The 27,579-nt window shown below is 40.9% G+C and overlaps 1 protein-coding gene across 2 annotated transcripts in view; it reads left to right on the forward strand.

Annotated features, from left to right (window-relative positions):
* LOC127441885 (guanine nucleotide exchange factor VAV3-like) overlaps positions 1 to 27,579 on the forward strand; it is a 70,666-nt gene that overhangs the window by 36,680 nt on the left and 6,407 nt on the right. For both annotated transcript variants that reach the window (XM_051699428.1, XM_051699429.1), the window contains exons 16-25: positions 1,914 to 2,015; positions 4,214 to 4,305; positions 4,636 to 4,658; positions 5,244 to 5,277; positions 13,402 to 13,532; positions 16,422 to 16,487; positions 22,705 to 22,739; positions 22,884 to 23,000; positions 24,687 to 24,774; positions 25,866 to 25,980. In XM_051699428.1, the coding sequence (XP_051555388.1) occupies positions 1,914 to 2,015; positions 4,214 to 4,305; positions 4,636 to 4,658; positions 5,244 to 5,277; positions 13,402 to 13,532; positions 16,422 to 16,487; positions 22,705 to 22,739; positions 22,884 to 23,000; positions 24,687 to 24,774; positions 25,866 to 25,980 (803 nt within the window). The remainder of the gene's footprint in view (positions 1 to 1,913; positions 2,016 to 4,213; positions 4,306 to 4,635; positions 4,659 to 5,243; positions 5,278 to 13,401; positions 13,533 to 16,421; positions 16,488 to 22,704; positions 22,740 to 22,883; positions 23,001 to 24,686; positions 24,775 to 25,865; positions 25,981 to 27,579) is intronic.

Consider the following 27,579-nt stretch of genomic DNA (forward strand, 5'->3'; position numbering starts at 1 on the left):
TTAAAGGAACAGTTCACCAAAAAATGTAATTCTCTCATTTACGTACCCTCATGCCATCCCAGATGTGTATGACTTTCTTCTGCTGAACAGAAACGAAGATTTTTAGAAGAATATCTCAGCTCTGTAGGTCCATACAATGCACGTGAATGGTAGCCAGAACTTTGAAGGTCCAAAAAGCACATAAATGCAGCATAAAAGTAATCCATATGACTCGAGTGGTTAAATCCATGTCTTCAGAAGTGATATGATAGGTGTGGGTAAGAAAAAGATCAATATTTAAGTCATTTTTTACTAAAAATTGTCCTCCCTGCCCAGTAGGTAGCGATATGCACATATAATGTGAATCGCCAAAACAAAAGAAAAAAGTGAAAGTGGAGATTTATAGTAAAAATAAAAAATAAAAAATTGATCACCTTATAAGTCATACACTATAGTAAAATTATTTTGATATTAATGCATTGTGTGAGGAACAGGGCGAACAGTAAGTGTTTAACTGATAATCTGCAGTTTTACTTGTGATTTATGTGAAAGGGTACAAAAAATCATTCCAAAAGTCATGCAAAAATGTAGATATAATAACATGGTTCTCTGAGACCAAGTTGGGACCAGACCTTATGCTATTTAGTAAAATGTCTGAATGTGCGAGACTGTGCAATGCAAACTGCAGAATAGTGCACATTACGATGGGAAAGGGCAAACCTGCTTTTTGTATGTTAGAGAGGGAAATGCTTACACACAACATCTTTAACACCTTTTCAATAAGGCAGAAAACATGATTACATGGATTCAATTTTATTTCAAGCAGCTTGCTTTGCTCCAGTATAAGGTGACATGACATTACAGTAGATGAGATCCTGTGCCTGAGATGCTTTTGGATTTGATGCTAAAATGTATTGGCTGCAGATGAAGAAATGAAAGAAGGGGTGGAGGTGGAAACTAACGAGAATTCTGATTTGGAAATTGTGTAGGTTAAAGAAATAAACACTGTCCTCATGCTGAGAGTCAGTAATGATGTTTTCTTGTCTGCTTGATTTTTATGTCACAATTTAAAAAAGTGTATGTATGTGTATGTGTACATGTGGTTGACTGCGTGATGATCTGAAGGGTGCATTCAAACAACAAATTACACCTGCCACATGCATACAGCTTTCTTGTTGCAGGAATCAATCTTCGAGTCGTACGGGTAAAGAGCTTCCCCACTGCTCTGATTCGTGCCTAGAATTGGAAAGTCTGGTCCTGTCCCCTTGGGCCACAGCATTCACCAACGCTCAGCCCCCATTCATCGTGGCCTCTTAAACAGGCAGTTTAACTTACACAGTTAGCATGTCTGTGCTCATTTTCAAATAAACCAAGTTTGTACCAGGGGATCAGAGTTTGTCTAGTAAACATTGGCAGTTAGCTACTGGTTAGCCCTGCTGATAGGTGGTGTAACAACACCATTATGTCGCCAAAAAACATCTTTCTCTATTGATGACCATTTAAAAGTAGTCATGTATTTTTGCAAGCAACTTATACATTTTAACAGTGCTGTTTTTTTAAAGGACTCATAAAAGCATGAAATAGACTTACATTTTTCTCTGTCTTCTAACCTTGTGTATTTTTAGTCAGTAGCGAAGGGTTCAGTACTGTGTGCATTCTTTTGAGGCCATTAGCCAGCTAGAGTTGACAGCATTTTTCGATGGCTCTTAAGTACATTGACACATGGCAATTACAGCTCAGGTGACTGGATCAAAAAATGGGTCCAGAAATGAGTGACCATAGCAAAGGTGGTAGTACACAGGTTGCGTACTTCCAGGACTGAATGCACTAGCCGTGCAACTGCCATTGAGATGAGTGGGAATGCTAATGGATAGCTTTCTCCAGGTATTAAAAACATTGCTTTGTAAACATTGTTTTTCCATATACCCTTGCAGATCCAATATTCGGCCAGAGAACGCCACCTTTAACTCTCATCGGTTTAGGATGCACACCTTTGAGAGGGCCACCACCTGCAGCTCCTGTCATATGCTTCTCAGGTGAGCTACCATCACAATTTTCTGAGATATATATTGATTACATGCTGAAATTGCAGCTGTGATTACAGTGCAATATTCCACGCTAAAGAAAACTACATTAACCCAAAAGGTATTTGTGGACTTTAGCCATGCTTAGAAATGTTTGAATGTTATTGCATTAGAAAACAGAATATAAAAGACTGCACAGAGATAGCTATATATAAACTCAGCAAAAAAAGAAACGTCCCTTTTTCAGGACACTGTATTTTAAAGATAAATTTGTAAAAATACAAATAACTTCATAGATCTTTATTGTAAAGGGTTTAACAATGTTTTCCATGCTTGTTCAATGAACCAAAACAATTAATGAACATGCACCTGTGGAACGGTCATTAAGACACTAACAGCTTACAGACGGTAGGTAATTAAGGTCACAGTTATAAAAACTTAGGACACTAAAGAGACCTTTCTACTGACTCTGAAAAACACCAAAAGAAAGATGCCCAAGGTCCCTACTCATCTGCGTGAACGTGCCTTAGGCATGCTGCATGGAGGCATGAGGACTGCAGATGTGGCCAGGGCAATAAATTGCAATGTCCGTACTGTGAGACGCCTAAGACAGCGCTACAGGGAGACGGGAAGAACAGCTGATCGTCCTCGCAGTGGCAGACCACGTATAACAACACCTGCACAGGATCGGTACATCCGAATATCACACCTGCAGGACAGGTACAGGATGGCAACAACAACTGCCCGAGTTACACCAGGAACGCACAATCCCTCCATCAGTGCTCAGACTGTCCGCAATAGGCTGAGAGAGGCTGGACTGAGGGCTTGAAGGCCTGTTGTAAGGCAGGTCCTTACCAGACATCACTGGCAACAATGTCGCCTATGGGCACAAACCCACCTTCACTGGACCAGACAGGACTGGCAAAAAGTGCCCGATTCCAGCCTTGCGATACTCCACCTGGTCATCTAATGGTTAGACGGAGACCTGGAGAGGCCATCAAGCCACAGTGTCTCGCACCCACTGTGAAATTTGGTGGAGGATCGGTGATGATCTGGGGGTGCTTCAGCAAGGCTGGAATCTTCTTTGTGAAGGACACATGAATCAAGCCACATACAATGTTATCCTGGAAGAAAACTTGCTTCTTTCTGCTCTGACAATGTTCCCCAACTCTGAGAATTGGTTTTTCTAGCAGGACAATGCTTTATGCCACACAGCCAGGTCAACTGAGGTGTGGATGGAGGACCACCGGATCAAGACCCTGTCATGGCCAGCCCAATCTCCAGACCTGAACCCCATTGAAAACCTCTGGCATTTGATCAAGAGGAAGATGGATGGCCACAAGCCATCGAACAAAGCCGAGCTACTTGAATTTTTGCGCCAGGAGTGGTATAAAGTCACCCAACAGCAATGTGAAGGACTGGTAGAGAGCATGTCAAGGCGCATGAAAGCTGTGATCTAAAATCAGGGTTACTCCACTAAATATTGATTTCTAAACTCTTGAAGTTAAAACATTAGTATTGTGTTGTTTAAAAAAGAACTTGTTTTCTTTGCATTATTCAAGGTCTGAAAATACTGCATCTTTTCTGCTAATTTGACCAGTTGTCATTTTCTACAAATAAATGCTTTAAATGACTTTTATTTGGAATTTGGGAGAAATGTTGTCAGTAGTTTGTACTTAGAATAAAACAAAAATGTTAATTTTACTCAAGCACATACCTATAAATAGTAAATCCAGAGAAACTGATAATTTTGCAGTGGTCTCTTAATTGTTTTCCAGAGCTGTGCAAATTAATCCAGTATTAACCACTAAGGCAATCAATGTGCTGTCACCATGTCCTAATCAGATGTGACGTGATCAGATTCCAGTGACAAGCAATCTGTCTGTCCACACTAGACGCGACGCAACACAGCGATATTCGTACACTTAAATTATGATAAATGACAATAAAATCAGAACAGTCAGATGGAACAGTCTGTTTATTGAACGCAAATCATTTTCTCACTGAAGCTGCGTATTGCCATGTAAACTATTACCATTGTTTGTTCACGTGGTACTCCTGTTGTTATTTCGCCCCGATCTCCATGTGATAGAGAAGTGGAGAGAAAGCCTGAATAGGATATGGTGTTGTAGTCATGATTTAGTCCTGCCTGCTGCATTCATGTCACTATGTTAAACCTTGTGACATATTATCTCCCTTCTGCTCTTTAGGGGAATTTTTAACCAAGGCTACCTGTGTCCTAAATGTGGGATAGGGGCTCATAAGGGCTGTCTGGGAAGACTAGAAGTCTGTGGAAGAGCAGGTACAGGAGCCTCTGCATTAATCTGCTTGACATTTCATATTTCATATTTTACTTTTTACATTCCTGCAACTTGTTCCCATTCCTTTTTTTTTTTTGTGTGTGTGTGACATTCATGGGTTTTCATACATGCTACAGATATTTCAGTGAATGCAGTGATATAGCTATTCTGCTAATAAGTGTGTTATTACTGTAGGCTACTAACTCGACTGGGCTTCATTGGCTAGAGGACTGAAATAGTCTTAATAATGGCCTGCAATTGCAATTTGTACATGCACATGCTATATTTTTTGCTATTTAATTGTCTTTTACTCTTTCATCTCATGTATTCAGGTGCTGTCGTTCAAAAGCAACTGGTAAGATAGAAAGCAAATATGTGCATTTAATCTAAATGGTATTATCTTTACATTTCCAAGGATCCAGGGCTAATTTTATACAGTAAAGTGGTTTGGAAATGGTATCATGTTTGAAGTTTATGTTATCTTAAATATATTTAGTGAACTTACTGAAATCAAGATAAACTTTAGATTGCATTAGACAATAAGATAATGTTTTTAATATGATGTATCTTTTTTCCCTCATTCCATTTGCAAATGTTGTTTTGTTCTAAGAATAAATCTATTAAACTTTAGTGGGGTCAATTCTTAAATGAGAAAAGAACAATTTGCAGATGGGCTCAGTAAAATAGCTTAATTCAAAATATATTCTCTGAAAGCAAGTCTGAATCTTTTGCTTCTCAAGTAAATGTGTATCTTGTTTTAGAGGTATTTAGATATTTCTTCTGGTAAAACAAGACAAAAAACAAAAAAAAAGGTATTTTTTCTAAGGTGTAGCCAATATTTGCAATGTTGCAAAAAACAAATAATGATAATAGCTAGCTAAGTGTGTTCATATTGCAGATAATCTGTTTATGATATTCTCTCTCCTCTCTTATTTTATAGAGAAAGTCAAAACCTAGGAAACAAGAAGACCCAGGTGAATATATTTCTATTCTGCATGCTTTTGTATACAGATTGTGATTTGCTCAAGGCTGGTGTAAAGGTGTTATACACTATATACTGTGTGTGTGTGTGTATGTGTGTATATATATATATACACATACAACAGTTAGTTCCGGTCCTCGAATCTGATTGGACGAGAGACGTTCCATGAGCACTGATGGTCTCACACCATCAGCACTCGGACACTTCACTGTGTGTATCACTCCGCTTCTGTTCGTGCTAAACTAAAGTGTAAGAGCAGTGCATATGTGTTAAGAGCTACAGTATGTCTGTCTCTTTACATGTATTTTTATTTTATTTTTGACATTACATATGTTAGCCAGCAGGTGGTGGCAAAAGATCATTTTTGTGTGTAATATATAGCGCCCGACCGATATGGGATTTGAGACCGATACCGATTTTAGAAGGGGCAAATTCACAGATTACCGATATGGTGGCCGATATAGTTAATTTCTGAGCTGGAACGAAAACAGACCTTTTCTATGTGGATTGTTCACCGATTTTGCACCGATATGACTATGCAAAGGTACTCCGAAGGCTGCTTTCTTAAATATTTTTATTAAAGAATATTTGACATTATTATTATACATTGTCAACAAATTCTAGAAATGAACACTGAGAAAATAAAGAATAAATAAAAATACAATAAATAAACATCAGAACTGTATGTTTAGTATCAGTCAATTGCTGACCATTAAAATAAAGAATAAATAAAATAAAATAAAAATCAGTACTGTATGTTTAGTTTCAGTCAATTGCTGACCATTTAAATAAAGAATAAAAAATACAATAAATAGCTAAATAAAAATCAGTACTGTATGTTTAGTATCAGTCAATTGCTGACCATTAAATAAAGAATAAAAAATACAATAAATAGCTAAATAAACATCAGTACTCTTTAGTATCAGTCAAATGCTGACCATTTAAATAAAGAATAAATACAATAAAATAAAAATCAGTACTGTATGTTTAGTTTCAGTCAATTGCTGACCATTTAAATAAAGAATAAAAAATACAATAAATAGCTAAATAAGAATCAGTACTGTATGTTTAGTATCAGTCAATTTCTGACCATTAAATAAAGAATAAATAAAAATAAAATAAATAGCTAAATAAACATCAGTACTGTTTAGTATCAGTAAATTGCTGACCATTAAAATAAAGAATAAATTCAAATTAAATAAATAGCTAAATAAACATCAGTACTGTTTAGTATCAGTCAATTGCTGACCATTAAAATAAAGAATACATTCAAATAAAATTAATAGCTAAATAAACATCAGTACTGTTTAGTATCAGTAAAATGCTGACCATTTAAATAAAGAATAAATACAAATAAAATAAATAGCTAAATAAACACCAGGGGCCGGTTGCACCAGCTATACGTACGTTACAACTTAGCCTAGTTGTGGCGTATATGGGCACCAAGTCAAAATTTATGCACTACTAAATATTTGAGCATTGCACCATTACATTTATGTAGGACGTTACCCTACGTATAAACTCAATATTTACGGAAGCCTCCGACCAGGAGCAACTGATGGAATAAAAAGCAGACTCATTTAATGACATCAATGAGTTCATGTTTTGGTTGACAGTCTTCAGTCCTTTCGACATATATGATGGTGGTGGCATTTACACTTGTTTACATTTACTAGAAAGAGAAAAAAACATACTTTTAAGCGGCTCTTCAGTTTGAAACCGATCTAACGGTGCAGTTTTCAGGGTGTGTCGCCCGGTGTCAAGTTTCAACACATTCAAAAAATATATAGGATATATTTTTCCAGTCTGGTGTATTAGTATTTATTTATCACCCCTTATTTTAGATACAGTTCCTATATATTATTATTTACACAGGGCAAATATACTATTTATTAAATCTACTTTTATTATGTGTCCTATTTTAATGTCTGGAAAACCAGACTTTTAAACATTGTATTTTATAAATGCAATGACTGGAATTGTTCGGTTGAAGGGGGTACCAAACTGTGAATCCTGAACAAAACAGTTTGGTGAATACATGTTTACACGCTGACAAGCAATGAAAGTAGCTACGTGATTAACTAGTTAGCTATAAGCTCATTGTTACGGAGAGTAAAAGATGGACTTTATTTACTTTCCAGCATTGTGTCTCACCAACTAGGTAACAGCGTAGCGTGAAATCAACACTCAACAGACACAATCCACCACCTTGATGTTTACCTTTCAATCTGCTACATTACTGACTGCACTGAAAAACTATAGCTGGCTAACATAACAAACAGATGTGATCAACATGAGTGACATGGTTGTCAGGGACAGGGTTAACATTATATTAGTTATATAAAATGATGGGGTCATTGTTTACTGCTTTCCAGTATGTATTTCACAAACTTTACCGAGAAGACACCGCTGAACTCCGCCCTGTCTGCAGAACCACCATCAGTTCAGCGTCAGCTCTGTAAACAGTGGAGTCGGAGCGTGCTCTGCTGGACATACTACGTTATGACACCAATTCTAAAGCATTGTTTTCAGCATTATATGTTCTGAAAAAAGGTTTCATATCTGCGCATATCGGTAAACATACGCTGATACTGATATATCGGTGAAAGGCTAATATTGGTCGATATATCGGTCGGGCACTAGTAATATGAGCCAGTTAGGTGACGTGAAGTGAATCCGCGTCAGTCAGTGTTTACATACAACAGCGCTCCACGATCGCTCGTATTACTACTACACTACTAAAGCTAGAAAATAGCTTTAAACCGCTTTAAACGAACAGCTTCAGCATTAAGGCTCATCACAGCTGAGAGACGCAACAGACTGATTAATTACAGAACTCAAGGCGCTTACCTCTTACTGGAGTTTCCACATTGGAAAGGAACTACTGTTTAAAATGGTGGAGGAGATTGCGGTTTCTATAGTGAAAGACTCTTGCACACCAGCTACCGAAAAATAGGGAGAAATACCCCTGCTTGGACTGCTATTTTTCCACTGAGAAAGCTGATCTTCAGAAAGCTGACAGCATCTCTGCTTGGGAGTGGCAACAGGTGATCGCACACGCTCCATCTCTCTCTCTCTCTCTCTCTCTCTCTCTCTCTCTCTCTCACACACACACACACACACATCCATCCTTGTTTATCCAGTAACTTGTTAGAAACAGCACAAGCTATGATACTGTTTCTGAAGGGACATTTTTGAATTACTAACGAAGGCTTGGATGCATCATTTGGTTTGAACCAGCAACGGCAGATTCTGATCTGAAGCGTAAGAAAGTAGTTCCATGCACAAATGCGTTTTTATGACTGTACTCAGTTTTTTTTTTTTTAAATTGACTTGTTCATTGAACTGTTGTATATAAGCAAAATCACACTCGCAATTGTGCTATATGGCCCTAAATCAGCACTGCTGTGATTACCTATGGCACTTGGCCTTGCTCGTGTGATATTGCTTATATATATATATATATATATATATATATATAGTGCTGTCGATTTAATGCATTAATTTATTGCGATTTCATTATATAACAAATAATGCGTTAAAAAAATTTACACAGTTAATCATGCCCCCTGACGTGTACGTCAATTGTGTAATAAAAGTACAATACTTGTCTCGTCAAGGCAAAAAGTCCATAAATTAAATTAAAAAAAAATAAGTTCAAACATGATAAAATGTTTTATTAAATAATAAGTAAACAATATAATTGATATGATATGACATGCTGAAATTGCAGCTGTGATTACAGTGCAATATTCCACGCTAAAGAAAACTACATTAACCCAAAAGGTATTTGAGGACTTAAGCCATGCTTAGAAATGTTTGAATGTTATTGCATTAGAAAACAGAATATAAAAGATTGCACAGAGATAGCTATATATAAACTCAGCAAAAAAAGAAACGTCCCTTTTTCAGGACACTGTATTTTAAAGATAAATTTGTAAAAATACAAATAACTTCATAGATCTTTATTGTAAAGGGTTTAACAATGTTTTCCATGCTTGTTCAATGAACCAAAACAATTAATGAACATGCACCTGTGGAATGGTCATTAAGACACTGACAGCTTACAGACGGTAGGTAATTAAGGTCACAGTTATAAAAACGTAGGACACTAAAGAGATCTTTCAACTGACTCTGAAAAACACCAAAAGAAAGATGCCCAAGGTCCCTACTCATCTGCGTGAACGTGCCTTAGGCATGCTGCATGGAGGCATGAGGACTGCACTGTGATTACCTATGGCACTTGGCCTTGCTCGTGTGATATTGCTCATATATATATATATATATATATATATATATATATATATATATATATATATATATATATAGTGCTGTCGATTTAATGCGTTAATTTATTGCGATTTCATTATATAACAAATAATGCGTTAAAAAAATGTACGCAGTTAATCATGCCCCCTGACGTGTACGTCAATTGTGTAATAAAAGTACGATACGATACTTGTCTTGTCAAGGCAAAAAGTCCATAAATTAAATTAAAAAAATAAGTTCAAACATGATAAAATGTTTTATTAAATAATAAGTAAACAATATAATTGATATGATATATAAAAATATAATGATATAAAATGATAATAACAGTTTATTATATTTATTTAAATGTATCAAATTAATCAGTGTTTTTGAACAAATGTTTTAAGTTAACAAATCCTCATTTACTTCCATTGTTTTGGTCGTGAACGACTCAGTGTTTTGTAATGGATCAGTTTAGTGAATGATTGAATGAATCATTCACAACATTTAAAAAATGCAAATTTGCTACCACCTACTGGAGTAAGCATACAATCTCCAGAAATGGTCATTGAACGAATCATTGCATGAAATCAAAATGAACAATGAATCAAAATCTCCACCACTATTTGGAAAGCCACAAACATGGAGAAGCGGAGTGCTACAAATAGTGAAGCTTCCCAGTTCCGTTATACTAAATATCAGCACTCATGGAAAGTGGCTCATCGAACTGTTATATAATAAATGATGGCCTATACCATGAATCAAATATGTTAAAATCATTGGTAACACTTGATAATAAGGTTACATTTGTTAGTGTTAGTTAATGCATTAGGTAGGTATCATAAACTAACAGTATACAATATATTGTTTACAGCATTTATTAATCTTTGTTAATATTAGTTAATACAAATAAAATTGTTCATTGTTAGTTCATGTTAGTTCATAGTGCATTAACTAATGTTAACATATACAACTTTTGATTTTAAAAATGTGTTACTACATTTTGAAATTGACATTAACCAAGATGAATAAATGCTGTGAAAGTATTATTCATTGTTAGTTCATGTTAACTAATGTTAACAAATGGAACAAAAAAATAAAAAATAGTCATTGATCTTGCTCAGAACCATGTGGCAAATCATGTATAACAATGACAAACACTGTTTGAGTTTGGCTCACTGTTGCAGCTTTAATTTACTTCACACTGTTTGCGCCAAAAATGCAACGTTTTGAGCTGGATGAGCATTCAGTTCAAAACATCATGTTTTTGGCAAGAACACGATTACAGTGTGCTGCAGTGTGGCTCGATCTTGATGTGTTTTGTCATTCATTCTCAGGACCATTACATTTAAACATTCAAGAAATTTTTCATTTTCTTCCAAAAACACTACCACATAATTTTGTGTTCAGAATGGCAAAACTTCATGCTCAGCTCAAACAAGTGCTGATTTTCAAAACTGCGGCTCTTCTGGGAGTAAAAAGCTATCCTGTTTAAGAGACATGCTGTGGAGGCTGGAAAGGTTGTGTTCATTGCAGCCTAGTCTCGCGAAAATTACGTGACAGTGGCAAAAATCTGCTAAACGAAATTACTTGCCTTATTACACATTTGGCTGCAGTTTCCCAGTGAAATGCCCAGCAGGGTGCGACATGGTTTTTTAGGTGAATATCAGAGGTAAACCTTTCTCCCTAACCTAAAACTTTCACCTAAACCTAACCAATAGCAATCTAAATTAAAAGAGGTAGACACAAAACAGACATCCTTACCCTTAACCAACACCTAAACCTAACAGGTAGTATCCAAAAACAAAATGAAAGAGAAATGAAAAGCACATTTTCTAAAGCAACCATGTCATCACGTGTCGCTTCTAGGACTTTTTCGTCTCACATGCCAGCTTGCGTGCTTGACTGGTCTCAAACCACAGTCCGCTGAGTTCAAAGTTAATTACTTTATCAGGTGAGCTACTGTGGAAGTTAATCATGTTAGATAATGTGTGTAAATGTAGGTGAGTCTGTAATACAAGTGTTAAAATGTATAGTTTTTCAAATGATGCTTAAGAGTAAAAGTGTTTCGATATCAAAACATAGCAGTGTGTGAGTAATAGTGTGAAACATAATCTGCCATTGTAGTCATGATTTGTGTGAAAGTGACAAAAATGCACAGTTGTTGTAGTGCTAATTTCACCAGGAAACTGCAGCTAAACGTGGAATGCATCACCTAAAAGTCAGTTTGCAAAAATTTAGTTCATTCTATGAGACTAGGTTGGTTCATTGTGATGGGCAATGAGGAAAAAAACAAGAATACATGCATATTTCTTTTTAATTTTACTTTGGTTAATTTATTGTAGCAATACTTCAAAATCAACTTGCAATTTTATAATGGGACTCAATGAGTTACCTATTAAAAAATGAGGCTCTGTGTTCTCCCACTTGTCACTATTGTGACCACTTACATATTTACTTATGAGCCAGAGCAATCTTATTAATAAATCAATAATAGACCTTTTAAACATTTTATGTACAAAATATCATAGTTGTATGTGTATTATCACAGGTTTTACTTTATGGAGCTTTGACACAGACATCATCTTTCAAAGGGGCACCTAGGAATTAAATGTGACTATTTGTACCACTCATGTAAAAATGTTCACATGAAATCAACACAGTCTGCACTTTGTTACTTTCATTTGTAATTGACAATTCTGTGTAAAATACATCAACAACTCTTCTTAGACCTTTCAAATTTCAAACTAAATTTAGGTCACAATTGTAACAGGTGGGATTATATGGGTTTTAATTAAAGTCACTCTTAATTAATTAATTATTAATTAATTAATTGAATTATTAATTTGAATGGGCCTAATAATAAGATACTTTTTTCTTTTATGTGTGTTATCTCTTCAGTACTTGTAAAGTATAAAAGCAAGAGCCTAGCTTAGTAACAGAGGAATCCTCAGTTCAGTCCAGTGGGACAGACCTCCATAAACCTCTCCAACCTATGTAAAACAACTGCTTTTATGGACTGTTTTAAGACCTGGGCACCTGATGATAGTACATAAAACAACAAGTTTATAGACTTGATACTAAAAAGCTGTTTTATACTAGTTGAAATCCCCAGCCGTAGCCTAGGTCTATACTTTTCCTTATTAACAGCAATTTACAAAAAAAAAAAACAAAAAAAAAATTGTAGCTGAAAACCTGCAGAGCTCCAGCACAGTGCTGTAGGGGAAAACATTCAGGGGCTGTGTTGCTTGATGGGAAATGAATTTTTATAAGCTGTTTATGAGGACCACTATGAGCATATCGTGTTATTAATTGTATCATAAGCATATGGGTAAACAATTTTCTCTGTTGTTTGAGATCAGCAGTTTTATTGCTGCAGTTGCTGGGTGGTTTACTGGTTTGGGAGCCATTTTTCTGTTGTTGTATTTTGCTGTAGGGAGAGTTGTGCAGGCAGGCATATTTTGTCTGTTTGCTCTTTGCATTAATACAGTTTAAGTAAAGAAGCCCAACTTACATCTGCAATGTTTTTCATGGTCCTTCATTGTACTGTATTTAAACTCAACATGAAACAACATTGGCAACCCATTTACTTCCATAATCTTTAATATTCAATGATAATAATTGTAGGGTAGGACTTGATTTGATTGGGTTGTGAAAAGTTGTTGTTAAATACCAGAATGGAGCAAGTTGTTGAAAAATAAGAGGGATTGGTGACATCAGCCACAAAGGAAAGTTGTGTCGATAATTTTTTTTCCAGGAAATAATGTGTCCTGATGAATCATGTACAAAAAGACCAGAATTTTGTATTACAGTAAGAAAGTAAGTTTATGTTGTGTTGTTGTTTGTATGTTTTATGTTATTACAGGTTTGCCAAAAATGCTGGTCATCAGAGACTATTTCGGGGTGCCTGGTCCTCAGGGTGGTCCACCGCTAAATGTTCAGATTGGTGATGTCATAGAGGTCATCTGTGCTGATCCACACAGCTTCTGGTGGCAGGTCAGATATATTATAGCAGTAATTAAACGTTTTACATGTTCCTAATAACTGAATTAGTAACCAAGATACAAGGCATAGATAACCTTTACATAGATGTTATGACATTTCAACCTAATGATGATGCAATAAGCAGTTTGAACAGTACTACCATAGTCAATGGGCTCATACTGTGTTAAACAGTTACTTATATAAAACAGAAAATTATATAAAGTTATTATGATGTAATTTCCTGGTATAAAAGACACCAGATATAGAAGAAAAGCCACTGCAGTATTTCTAATAGTATTACAGGCAACTTCACAAATTAATTTCATGTTAAAGGTTTAGTTTATCCCAAAATGAAAATTCTCTCATCTTCTCACCCTCATGCCATTCCAGATGTGTATGACTTTCTTTCTTCAGCAGAAAACAAATGAAGATTTTTAGAAGAATATCTCAGCTCTGTTAGTCCACAAAATTCAAGTGGATGATGATCAATACTCTATAGCTCCAAAAAGCACAGACTCAGAATACAGAATCGTAGTAAAAGTAATCCGGTATGATTCCAGATAAATTAATGACTTCTAAAACGATACGATTGCTTTGGGTAGAAACAGATCACTATTTAAGTCCTTTTCACTATAATATTTACTTCTGATCGCCTCTGATGCCCGTGCACGAGAGGACTCGGTTCACCCTGCCTCTCGTGTGATGTAAGTCCGCTGGCATGTTCACGCGAGAACTGACGCGATACAACCAGAAGTGTAGCTTGACTTGTTTGTAATTCGCCAACAAATTCGTTGGCTTTGCTTTCATTTGAAAATGCCAGTGCGCTTACTTTATGCGAGAGGCAGGGTGAACCAAGTCTCCTAGTGGACACGCTTTGGAAAGCGAACGGAAGTAAACAATTATAGTGAAAAGGACTTAAATATTGATCTGTTTCTCACCCACACCTATCATATCGCTGCTGAAGACTCACATGATTCTGAAGATTTAACCACTGGAGCCATATGGATTAATTTTATGCTGTATTTATGTGCTTTTTGTAGCTTTAAAGTTCTGGCCACCATTCACTTGCATTGTAAGGACCTACAGAGCTAAAATATTCCTCTAAAATCTTCGTTTGTGTTCTGCTGAAGAAAGAAAGTCATAGACATCTGGGATTGCATGAGGGTGAGTAAATAAGATAATTTTTATTTTTGGGTGAACTATTCCTTTAAGTACGTGTTGTGCATTAAGATTGCCCAGTACTCCTTGTAATTACATTGTAATTTACAAGATTGCACATCTACATCTAAACTTTTTTAGTACAGTATATGAATACCTAATGTTAAATTAATTAGTGCCTGAGAGCATGGTCTTCAAATAAGTAAACTTTGCTCTCCAAGTGCATGGTTTTCTACTCTGGAAATCAAGTGACCTGACAGTAATAGGGACTGTAGGGCGAAGTCAAATGTTTTTTTATTTATTGCTGGCCTGCGCCAGGCCGTTGTGGCTCTTTTTCTCCATGGTTTATGATGGCACTAAAACCTCATCTTCCTCCTGGTGTTGCTCCAATCTGGCCAACGCGCCTCAAACAGCTCAGCAGGGAATAGCCACTTAGTGAGATTTCCCATGCTTTATGCTAGGCCATTTCTGCCTGATAGCACACAGCGAAGTAAAGAAAAAATCTACAGTGCAAAAATGGATGCCGAGAGATTCACTAAGCCAACAGACTGCAGCAGGCAGTGGCTAGACGAGCATGTCAGCTACGGTTCTTCACGCACCAGGCAGGTCATAGAGGGGAGTGAGAAAGCTACTGTTGAATGATAATGCACATTGAATGATAATGCACATCACTGGTTTATTTTATCTTGTGAGAAATGACACTTAACTGTTAATAAGGCTACTAAATCTTCAGGGTCGCATTACACCAAAGAATGGAATTACAGAGCGCTGAGCATCCATCTCCCATGTTACTGGAAGACAATTATCTCTGTCCCATTGCCAGAACCGTACAATCGATCACTGTAATTTCATTTGATCCTTTAGGCTGCCAACTGTTTACTCTAATGGGATGATAAGTTTAATCTTTATCATACGCTTATCTGTGGCATAACAAATATAAATGGCTTTCAAAAGCTACGGTGAAACATTATTAAGCCAAATAAATCATGAATGCAGTTCAAGTTTGGGGTTCCAATCTAATTTGTGGTCGAGGTGCATTTTTCTGAAATTAATTTCATACTTGTTAAAGATGATCTTAAAGTGAGCAAGAGAAGACAGAGAATGTTTGCATGATCATTCTCTTCAGTATAGGTGTTTGAGAAGAGGACCAAACTCATTACACCTGCAGTCAAACCTTCAGCCAATCTTGTAGTCAATCACAGGCTGCTAAATTTTGGCATCTGGTTCCAGCGCATTCACACTGTATTATGACCTCCCAGCTGTTGTTTCATACTGAGTTAGGGGGAATTGTCTGTTTTTATCCAAAAATATCCAGGTATATTGTGGCTGAAGCCATGCAAGAAATAAGGCTATTTTAAAACTGGCATTCGGTCTACCTGGATTCTGATTGCTCTATAGAATCTATTGCACAAAGACATAACACAAAACTCAGGTCTAATGTAATTCATAAATCCAAATATGCTCAGAGCAGCAATATAAAACAGTGGCTTATTTTCAACGAGTGCCATGATTCACAAGGTTCTGTTATGGAAGCTGTATGATTATTCGGTGTCAGATGATGCTTTTGTTCTGATGCGTAACAGAGTTTAACCATGGGCAGGGTCTGAACAGTAATTAACTGTGGGTTTAAATGAGATTCACTGCTTGTGGTGAGCTAATTGTCTTAGATTTATTAAAGGAAAGGGAAGGGGAGCATTGCTCCAAGGCAAATATAATGCAATTAACAACAACGTGTCCTGGCAGGGCAAAATCCTGACGACGCAAGAGACTGGCTTCTTCCCAAGTGATTCAGTCAAGCCTTGCCCATGTGTAAGTATGTGTATTTGGATGGTTTACTTGATCATTTGAATGCTGCTGATTGAGTTACAGCTATAGGCTTATGATATATAATATACAGGTAGGTATCTTATGATTATAAAAAGACTCACAATTTCCTTAAATATGGCTGTAATAAAATATGTATACAGTATACACTCACTGTTGTGCATTCTGAGATGCTATTCTGCTCACTAAAATTGTACAAAGTGGTTATCTGAGTTACCGTAACCTTTCTGTCAGCTCGAACCAGTCTAGCCATTCTCTTTTGACTTCTCTCATCAACAAGGTGTTTCCATCAGCAGAACTGCCACTCACTGGATGCTTTTTGTTTTTGGCACCATTCTGAGTAAATTCTAGAGACTGTCATGCGTGAAAATCCCAGGAGATCAGCAGTTACAGAAATACTCAAACCAGCCCGGGGGGGAGGAGTTACTACAAACATGGAGAATGGGGCAGAGGGGCTCTGCCCAAGGAAGACGCAGTTTGCCAACAGGGAAACAAATTAGCGGAAGATATATATCGCATGGGGTTAGCCTTACAGGGAACCGCCACATATGGAGCACCTACCCAATAACAGGGCTCTAAGTTAGCACGTGTACTGGGCCGGTAGCGAATCTCTCCAAAAACTCGTCTGCCACAGGGCTCGGAGGAAGTCAACCAGGAAACAAACTTGTGAACACTACTGGGAATTAATAGCGCACGTCTTCAGCTCAAAAGGAGGTGGAAGGAGCTATGTGCAAGCGATACACCCGACCGGCTATCCCGGACTTATCCGCTTGTGTTGCGTGCCACTACCTGGGACAAAACTGGTTCCACCCGGAGGTTGTAGAACCTTGCAAAGGTGTTGGGTGTTGCCCAGCCCGCTGCTCTGCAAATGTCTGTTAGAGAGGCACCCCTGGCCAGGGCCCAGGGAGCCGCTACACCCCTGGTAGAATGGGCTCATAGCCCTACCGGGGGGCGGCATGTCCTGGGCGACATATGCCATAGTTATGGCGTCAATGAGCGAGTGGGCTATCCTCTGTTTGGAGACAGCACTTCCTTTCCGCTGTGCACCAAAGCAGACAAAGAGCTGCTCAGAGATTCTAAAGCTCTGCGTGCGATCCAAATAGATGCGTAAAGCGCACACCGGACACAGCGACGACAGGGCTGGGTCTGCCTCCTCCTGGGTCAGCGCTTGCAGGTTCACCACCTGGTCCCTAAAAGGGGCCTGTCGGGGTCTCAGGATCATGTGAGAGTAACCCGGACCGAACTCCAGGCACGTTTCGCTGACAGAGAACGCTTGCAGGTCACCTACCCTCTTGATGGAAGTGAGCGCAGTCAGGAGGGCAGTCTTCAAGGAGAGTGCCTTAAGCTCGGCTGACTGCAAAGGCTCAAAGGGGGCTCTCTGTAGACCTGAAGAACTGCAGAGAGGTCTGATGAGGGAACGAGGCACGGTCTGGAGGGATTCAGCCTCCTGGCACCTCTTAGGAACCTGATGATCAGGTCGTGCTTCCCTAAGGACTTACCGTTGACTGCGTCGTGGTGTGCTGCTATGGCGGCAACGTACACCTTCAGGGTGGAAGGGGACAGCCTCCCTTCCAACCTCTCCTGCAGGAAGGAAAGCACTGATCTGACTGCGCATCTCTGGGGGTCTTCCCATTGGGAAGAACACCACTTAGTGAACAGACGCCACTTAAAGGCATACAGGCGCCTCGTAGAGGGGGCCCTAGCCTGAGTGATCGTGTCTACCACCGCCGGGGGTAGGCCACTTAGGTCTTCCACGTCCCGTCCAGGGGCCAGACATGGAGATTCCAGAGATCTGGTCGTGGGTGCCAGATGGTGCCCCATCCCTGAGAAAGAAGATCCATCCTCAGGGGAATTCACCAGGGGGGGCTGTCGCGAGGAGCGTGAGGTCCGAGAACCACGCCTGGGCGGGCCAGTAGGGTGCTACCAGGATGACCTGCTCCTCGTCCTCCCTGACCTTGCACAGGGTCTGTGCAAGTAGGCTCACTGGGGGAAAACGCATATTTGCACATGCCAGGGGGCCAGCTGTGTGCCAGCGCGTTTATGACGAGGGGGGCCTCGGTCAGGGCATACCAGAGCGGGCAGTGGGGACGATTCTTGGGAGGCAAACAGGTCCACCTGTGCCTGTCCGAATCGACTCCAAATCAGCTGGACCACCTGAGGGTGGAGTCTCCACTCTCCCCTGAGGGTAACCTGTCGTGTTGAGGTTGCCGGGGATGTGAATGGCTCGCAGCAACTTGAAGTGCTGCTGACTCCAGAGGAGGAGACGGCGGGCAAGTTGTGACATACAACGAGAGCGCAGACTGCCTTGGCGGTTGACATATGCTACCGTTGCCGTGTTGTCTGTCTGAATTAACACGTGCTTGCCCTGGATCAATGGCCGAAACCTCCGCAGGGCGAGCAGAATTGCCAACAACTCGAGGCAGTTGATGTGCCAATGCAGTCGCGGGCCCGTCCTCAAGCCAGCGGCTGCGTGCCCGTTGCAAACAGCGCCCCAGCCCGTTTTGGAGGCATCCGTCATGACCACGACGTGCCTGGAGACCAGTTCTAGGGGAACACCTGCCCGTAGAAATGAGAGGTCGGTCCAAGGGCTGAAAAGACGGTGACAGACTGGCGTGATGACCATGCGATGTGTCCCGCAGCGCCATGCCCATCTCAGGACTCGAGTCTGAAGCCAGTGCTGAAGCAGTCTCATATACATCAACCCGAGCGAGGTGGCCACCGCTGAGGATGCCATATGCCCCAGGAGCCTCTGAAAATGTTTCAATGGAACCGCTGTTTTCTGTTTGAACACCTTCAAACAGACCAACACCGACTGGGCGTGCTCTTTCGTGAGGCGCGCTGTCAAAGAGACCGAGTCCAACTCCGAACCAAGAAAAGACATGCTCTGAACCGGGAGGAGCTTGCTCTTTTCCCGGTTGACCCGAAGCCCTAGTCGGCTGAGGTGTGAGAGCACCAAGTCCCTGTGTGCGCACAACATGTCCCGAGAGTGAGCTAAGATTAGACAGTCGTCAAGATAGTTGAGAATGCGAATGCCCACCTCCCTTAGCGGGGCAAGGGCTGCCTCTGCAACCTTCGTGGAGATGCGAGGAGACAGGGACAGGCCGAAAGGGAGGACCTTGTACTGATATGCCTGACTGATATGCAAACCTTATGAAGGGTCTGTATCGAGGAAGGATCGAGACGTGGAAGTACGCGTCCTTCAGGTCTACCGCCGCGAACCAATCTTGATGCCGGACGCTCGCTTGAATGCGTTTTTGCGTCCGCATCTTGAACTGGAGTCTGTGTAAAACCCAGTTCAGTACTCACAGGTCCAAGATTGGCCGCAACCCACTGCCTTTTTTTGGGCTGTAAAACCCCTTCTTCATCTCGGTTGGAGGGACAGGTTCTATCGCGCCCTTCCGTTGGAGGGTAGCGATCTCCGCACAAGGTAGCAGCGTTTTCATCCTTCACCATGGTGAAGTGGACACCACTGAACCTGGGCGGACGCCCGGCGAACTGAATCGTGTAGCCGAGTCGGACTGTCCGGACCAGCCATCGCGACGGATTGGAAAGCGCAAGCCATGCATCCAAGTTCCGCGCAAGGGGGACCAAAGGGACAACATCGTTGGATGTACCGGCAGGTGGGGCCTCACGGTGGGGTGGAGCTTGAGGTGCCACACCATGTTGTGGCCGTGCTGAGTCTAAGGACATCGAAGCACTTACCTGGCTCCTTGTGACCACCCCCGGAACAGCCTGGGACAGGGGAGGAAGAGGCCTGTCCTCGTGACCCGTGGAGACTGTCACATCGGGGGCAGATTTGTGCCACAGCTGGGCGCTCAGGGGCGGGAGACCGCCGCTGGAGCGTCAAACCTGCCAAATAGAGTGGTGGACGGTGGTCGTGATGACGGACATGCACACCGAATATGTGACCCAGGGAACAAGGAAACCGCTCTTGCTGAACTCTTGAGTACTGCAGCCACTTGGGCATGCAGTGCAATTAAATGCAAAAGGTAACAAAAATATGGAGAGGTCTGCTTACCAGCTCCAGAGCAGCGGGTTTCGTCATCCCTGGGTCACCCGTCTCAAGGGCGCTTTGAAGCCTTTCACGGGTTCTGGGCGGCCGCGAGACGGTTGCGTCTGCTTCCTGCGGTGGGCTCCACGCCAGGGCCGGGCCGAAGGGGCGGGCTGCAGCGGAGCCGGTGCAGTCACCGCAGGGGGACGCCCTTGGCGACGAGCAGACGGGGTGCGGGATCTTGAGCAGGATGTGCCGGATAGCCTCCATCTACTGCTCCACCGTCGAGAACTGCTGGGCAAAGTCCTTGACGTGTCGCCGAATAGGCCAGCCTGGGAGATGGGTCAGCAAGGAATCGTGTCCTGTCCTCACCCATCTCGACCAGGTTGAGCCCAAGGTGGTGCTCCTGGACCACTAATGTGGACATCGTCCACCCGAGAGACTGCACCGTGACCTTCGTCGCTCGGAGAGCGAGGTCGATCGCCGAGCGCAGTTCCTGCACCAATCCCGGGGCGGAACTACCCTCATGCAGTTCCTTTAGCGCCTAGATGGACTTGCAGGAGAGCCAAGGCGTGCAGGGTGGAGGTGGCTTGTCCAGCGGCACCGTAGGCCTTGGCCGTCAGAGACGATGTAAACCTACAGGCTTTGGGCACCCGCCCCAGGTGGCGGCGCTCTGTGGGCATAGGTGCACCGCGAGCGCCTTTATCCACCGGGGGATTGCCGAATAGCCCTTGGCCATCCCACCATCGAGGGTAGTGAGTGCGGGGAAGCTGAAAAGATCGGGACCGGGCAGTAAAAAGTGCCTCCCACGACCTTGTCAGCTCTTCATGCACTTCCGGGAAGAAAGGAACGGGGGCGGGGGAATCATCAAGCCGCAAGGGTTCAGGGAAGAGCATAGGGTTCCACTCTAGCCGACGCTCGCGGCTGCCCGGGAAAGCATGTCGTCATCTCCACGTCAGCCTGTGACTGGGCAATCGTCCCCGAAGGAAGGAGCCCAGCTGAGGCTTCCGCGTCCAACTGGACGAGCCCGCTCTCAGATGCTGCGCTTGAGAGCTCATCACTTTCGCGGGCTCTGAATAAGAGGTCGAACTCGCCGTGAGAGGAGCCGGCAGACTCATCCGGAAGCCCAATCAGGGCAGACGAGCTTGCTGGGGAATGGGAGGTCCGCGGGAGGATACCTGGCGGAGGCGGTCCCATTGGGGTCCCCAAATCGCCCCCAGTGCTAGCCGCGCTGGCCTCGTACCCGTGGGTAAAGGGACCGAGGCGGGGAGCTTTCTTACGAAGGCGAGCCACGACCGCATCGTTGCCATGGACATGTCCTCGCAATGAGAACATGACCATCCACGAACGCTGTCTCCGCGTGAGCAGTGCCCAGACACGAAAGACAGCGATCGTGACCGTCAGAAGGCGAGAGATAACGAGCACAACCAGGAATAACACACATTCGGAAAGGCATCTTTAAAAAGACGCGTCTTTAAAAAGACGTTCTGTGTGTGCCGCTCTTTTAGAGAAATATACTCTTTTAGAGAAATATACTCTTATTTCTGCCGAAGCGCCCAGGGGCATTCTCTGCATTGCACCTGTGCAGAGGGGGGAGAAGCCGCTGAAGTGCGCTGTCAGATCCAGCAGAGGTGAATGAATAGTCGTGGGAATTCAGCTCAGTGAGCGTGACCGTTCGGCTCCGAAGAGAAAATCTGAACGAGTGGTTGCATACCGGCTCCTTTTATACCCGTATTTCTGGGGGAGTGGCATGCAAATACCACTCCCCAATTTTCATTGGCCTTTTATCAAAGACCAGAGTTGTCTCGGGCTCTCAAGAGTGACCCCTAGTGTCACTGCATCGACACAACGTCGAGTGAGTGACAGATAGGGAACCTATCAGCTTGCGCCACATGAACTTGAACTTTGGTCATTTGTCTTAATAATTATTATTAAGACAAAGTAATTTTATGCATTTGGTTTAGTGTGTCAATTGGAAACGTCAATTTTAGATTTACAAACATTCCTTTTGCAAATACAGTAGACTAGAATAGAACAGAATTAGAACAAGGATTCCTTCAACAGATGGCATGGCCCCCACAGAGCCCGGATCTCAACATCATTGAGTCAGAAGCAGTTGAGACAGCCTAAATACACAGAACTTTAGCAAGGTCTCCAAGATACTTGGAATAACCTGGGCAAAAACAACAATATTACTTTTCTCATCCTCAGGTTCCCAGAACAGTTGACTATTCATCCCAGCCCTGGTAAGTTGTAACAACAGTCTATGTTTAAACACACCTATTCCACACCTATTGTGTCTGCGTATTACATAAAAGGAACTGCATGACTAAATGTCGTAAAAGTTGTGGTTTTGGTTTTAATTACGTGTGTTGGCTCATTGCGAGCAGGTTTGCTGGGCCCATGGAGAGGCACCATGCTGAGGCCGCGCTCATGGAGAGACAGAACAGCACCTACCTGGTGAGATACAGGAGCCGTGAGAGCAGAGAGTACGCTATCAGTATCAAGTACGTCTGGCTATTAATTGTCATGTGCGTGTGAGTGTGAGTGTTTATTGCGTGTAAAATTGGTGTGACGGATGGTCGAAGAGATCCTTGCATGCCAAGAGTGTCCTTTTGCATGCACAGCATAGCTTACTTAATGCATTTCCCACTGTGCAACTCAATGCATTATGCCTAACAGTATTTGCATACATCTCAATGTGTAGCATGCACATGGTCAGTGAGTTATCTTCGCTGTACACGTTATGTGTGGTATGAGCTTTACTTGCTTGCCACTTAACATTTTATTGTTGCATGTCTTATGCTTGAACCAATCAGAAGGTAAAAAAATAAAAAAATCCTCTTGATGTGGTGTGTTAGATCCTTCAGTTATTTTGACCTACAGTCAAAGACTTACAGCATAATTCTACATCTTCATGTTATGCAAAGTTTGTCGCCCCTTCCAAAGGAAAACCTTTGGAGATAGCTGACATTGTGGAAGTTCAGCTTGAAATATTGAAATAGTTAAAGGAGTCATGTAATGCTCTTTTTGTTATAGTTTTATTATCTTCCCTGAGATCCACTAATAATGTTTGTAAAGTTATTTTACACCAAAATAACTTTAGTAATAATTTAATAATATATTATATTAGATCTGGCCCTCTGTCTGAAACACTCGGTTTTGGCCTAAGTTTCTCTTTAAAACTTCAACGTAAATGCCCAGTGTTATTATTGGCCAACATCATGCAGCCCCTCAAATACAGTCATGTTTGAAACTCAGTCGGAAGAGAATGAATAAGCTCCACAACATTATAAACTACTTTTTATAACACGCATCCAACACATTGCACCCAAATACATTAAACTGTTCATCTCAAGCACAACTGTTTACACTCACACCCTGTCTACAGCAGACATGAGTGGTGTAAATGTCCAAAGCAATAAAACCTATTATAATCAATGATGCTGTCTACACTTGAAGCATCCGGTATAGACAGGCTGTCAGCACCATAAAACATCAAACACTTATGACATTAGAAATATTCATAAATGGAACTGTTTACGTACAGTTTTGCAATCGGGTCCAAGTGTTTTTAACTGCCCCATCCTTAAATAAAAGTTTGTTTGCAAAGCTTGAATCATATTATGACTGGATCACAAGCAATCCAGAAAACCAGAAAATCATCAAGATGGTCAAAGATGTCCATCTAGTGCATGTTTACATACACCAACAATTAAAAATGGCACAGATGGTCTCAAAAACGTGTATTTGTGCTCAAAACAAGAGGCACAGCAGCTGAATGAAACCAAATGGCTTCTCCTTTTCAGATTTGTAACTTGACCACACATCTTTTAAAAGCTTTTCAAAATTTGATTCCTCATGACATGACTCCTTTAAAGGGATAGTTCACCCCCCCCCCCCCCCCCAAAGAAAATTCTGTCATCATTTACTCAGTCTCATGTTCCAAACCCATATGACTTTCTTTCTTCCATGGAACACAAAAGGAGATGTTTAGCATAATGTTAGCCTCAGTTACCATTCACTTTCATTGCATCTTTCTTCCATACAATGAAAGTGAATGGTGACTGAGGCTAACATTATGCTAAAAGAAAGTCATATGGGTTTGGAACAAAATGAGAGTGAGTAAATGATGAAAGAATTTTCATTTTGGGGTGAACTATCCCTTAAACATCATTCTCTACAATGTGCAGGTACAACAACGATGTGAAACACATTAAGATTCTCACCAAGGAGTGCTGCTTCTACATTGCTGAGAGCAGGACATTCAAGACTGTATTAGTAAGTGGGTTTGAGTTTCACTGCAGCAATCTTCATTTGCTCTATTTATCATAACTGTATGAATACATCTGTTGGGTGCCATAATTCAGTGTCACTAAATGTGCTGCAGAGAACTAGGCTTTTTTTGGTCTGAAAACCAGAACCTTTGCTGATTTGCATATTTCTGTATTTCATTAGCATTATTAATAATGTGTTGGTTAGAAAGGCCTGACAGGGTAGTTACAGCTATTAATCAGTCAGTCATTGTGGTGGTGGGGGTGTGGTTTAGCGCCGGTTTGTGAATGGAGAGCGAGATCAGGAGATGAGAACGGTAAGGATCATCACCTGGCAGTGATTGTCTCTAACAGCTGTTTGAGACAATCATTGCCAGGTGATGATCCTTACCTTTCTCATCTCCTGATCTCACTCTTCATTTACAAACCGGCCCTTACGCTCCCACCACCACAGTCATCAATACTACTACAACTGTTTTACGTTTTGTTCCAAATTATTTCAAGCTGCTGAAATTTCTCTTATAAAAAGAACTGTGGCAGCACCGTAATACACTGATAGTATCAGATGGTAATACCATGGGACTTTAATTTTTACCATGGTATACAACGTGGGGTTCCCACTGTCATGAAAACCTGGAAATATCAGGGAATTTTTAAATTGTGATTTCCAGGCTTGGAAATTTCATGGAAATTAATAGTTTTAAAAAAAAAAAATTATTATAGTTTTACTAAGGTCTAATGTATTTAATTGGCTAGAAATTGCTCTTTTTGAGTGTAATATATAAAATGAGTTTTAAAAATCCTTATATCACCAACAACTGAAAAAGTTATGGAAGAGTCATGGAAATTCATTGGTCAAAATGTGTGGGAATTTTGCATGATTGCTTTACTCGTATATCATGGTATTTACGTGGTACTCCATGGTACGTCCAAAAAAAAAGCACAAAAAAAAAAAGCACGGTGTTACCATGACATCATGTCCAAAAATGTTGGTAATACCATGGTACTTTTTTGTAAGTGTTACTAGATTTGTAAACACATTCCATAATTTTAAGTATAAGCATTCAGCAATTGTAAACTTGCTGTGTTTTTGTCCAGGGTCTAGTGGAGTACTACAAGCAGCACTCTCTAAAAGAGGGTTTTCGCAGTCTGGACACTACTCTGCAGGTGCCCTATAAGGAGCTCAGTGGTAGAGACATGTACAAAGCTGCTGGTGAGTACTGTACACCAAGTTCAGATACACTCTGACTGTAGCATATCATTATTCACTTTGCCATATTAGACACAGCCTGTTTTAATGGAAGGAGACATAGCTGGCTTTCAGCATGTACTGTATTTTTAGCTGCGTTGTGGAGACGGTGTGTGCCTCCCGACACCTCTCTGACTCTGCTGATTAAATATAAACGTTGAATACAAGACACGCTTGTTGGGTTAAACCATAGAATATGTTTGAATCATTTCAGCGTGACATGTTAGCTGAAAGTTACAGAAGCACCACAAAATAACAATGTTGCCTTAGCAGCTGTGTTTTTCATCTCATAATTTCTTTTAATGACACTATCGGTTAAGTTTAGGTTTAAGGTTTAGGGTAGGGAGGTAGGAGTCTATTTGAAACTCAAAAAGAGCATTAACCTGAAAAAGCTCATCTGGGGTGCGTTTCCCAAAAGCATCGTTAGCCAACTATGGTCACAAGTACCATCATTACCAACATAGTCCAACGATTTGGTGTTTCCCGAAACCGTAGTTCCAACGAACATTTGCAAACAACATCGCAAATTTGTGTGGTTGGACGCATAGTTTCTTGTTAGTTTGCTGTGTAGACATCATTTCACTTTGCTAAGGCTTCTATATCTTTTATTCCATATATATATTTCATTCTGTTAACACTTTCACAACATTTACATGCATTTAAGAAACATTTTTTTCAGGGGTTTTGCAGAAAACGGCATCCTGAAACATCACGTAAACACGAGTGCAGCCATTGAAGAGATTAAAGGTTAAGAGAAAGTGCTTTATCACACACGGTTTCTGTCGGTGAACATGGATTTTATGTGTTTATGTTAACACATAAGTGGCGTTAATATGTTTTTGAAGTGCGTCGGGAATGTAAAGGAAACCCCCACTATTGCAGCGCAATGCATCTATCGCATTGCACAGTGCATGCTGCTTTTGTGTCTTCAGCAACTTTCTCATATTAAATGGCTTTCTGGTGTACATGTAAATGAGCTATAATAATTTAATATTTGTGAAAGTTATTACTTCACCTCCTGAATGACGTCATTAATGACAGCTCAACCAATGTGGTTCGAACGATGGATGTGTGACATAGTACTATGGCAGTCGTAACTAGCTAGTTAATTTCTACAACATGGTGGTTACTCAGTGAGTTACGTCATTGTGCGGGAAACGCACCCGTTTGTTTGAACATTGAACTCGCTTTAAGCACCACACAGTGGAAATTTCACCTCGAAACAGCAGTGATCTGTGCCATGAACAGTGTAATAACATATAATTTTGCAAAAATGTCGCCACAGTCACATCATTTTCATTGGGCTACACAATGTCTAAAATACATTTATACATTTATGGCTATTTGTTGTTATAACCTTCAACTTGCACAATGCTTGGAGGAGAACATTGGGCAAGACATGAAATAACATTTGTTTTCAATCAATTTTTCAATCAAAATGTACTTTTTCTTTAATCATATTAATAAATAAAAAATTATAATAATGCACTGATTAAACCATTAGTCATTAGTTGCAGCCCTACTTTCATGACGAATAAACATATGTTCCTGCTCCAGCTCTCA

The sequence above is a fragment of the Myxocyprinus asiaticus genome, chromosome 6, assembly GCF_019703515.2.
Source record: "Myxocyprinus asiaticus isolate MX2 ecotype Aquarium Trade chromosome 6, UBuf_Myxa_2, whole genome shotgun sequence".
NCBI lineage: Eukaryota > Metazoa > Chordata > Actinopteri > Cypriniformes > Catostomidae > Myxocyprinus > Myxocyprinus asiaticus.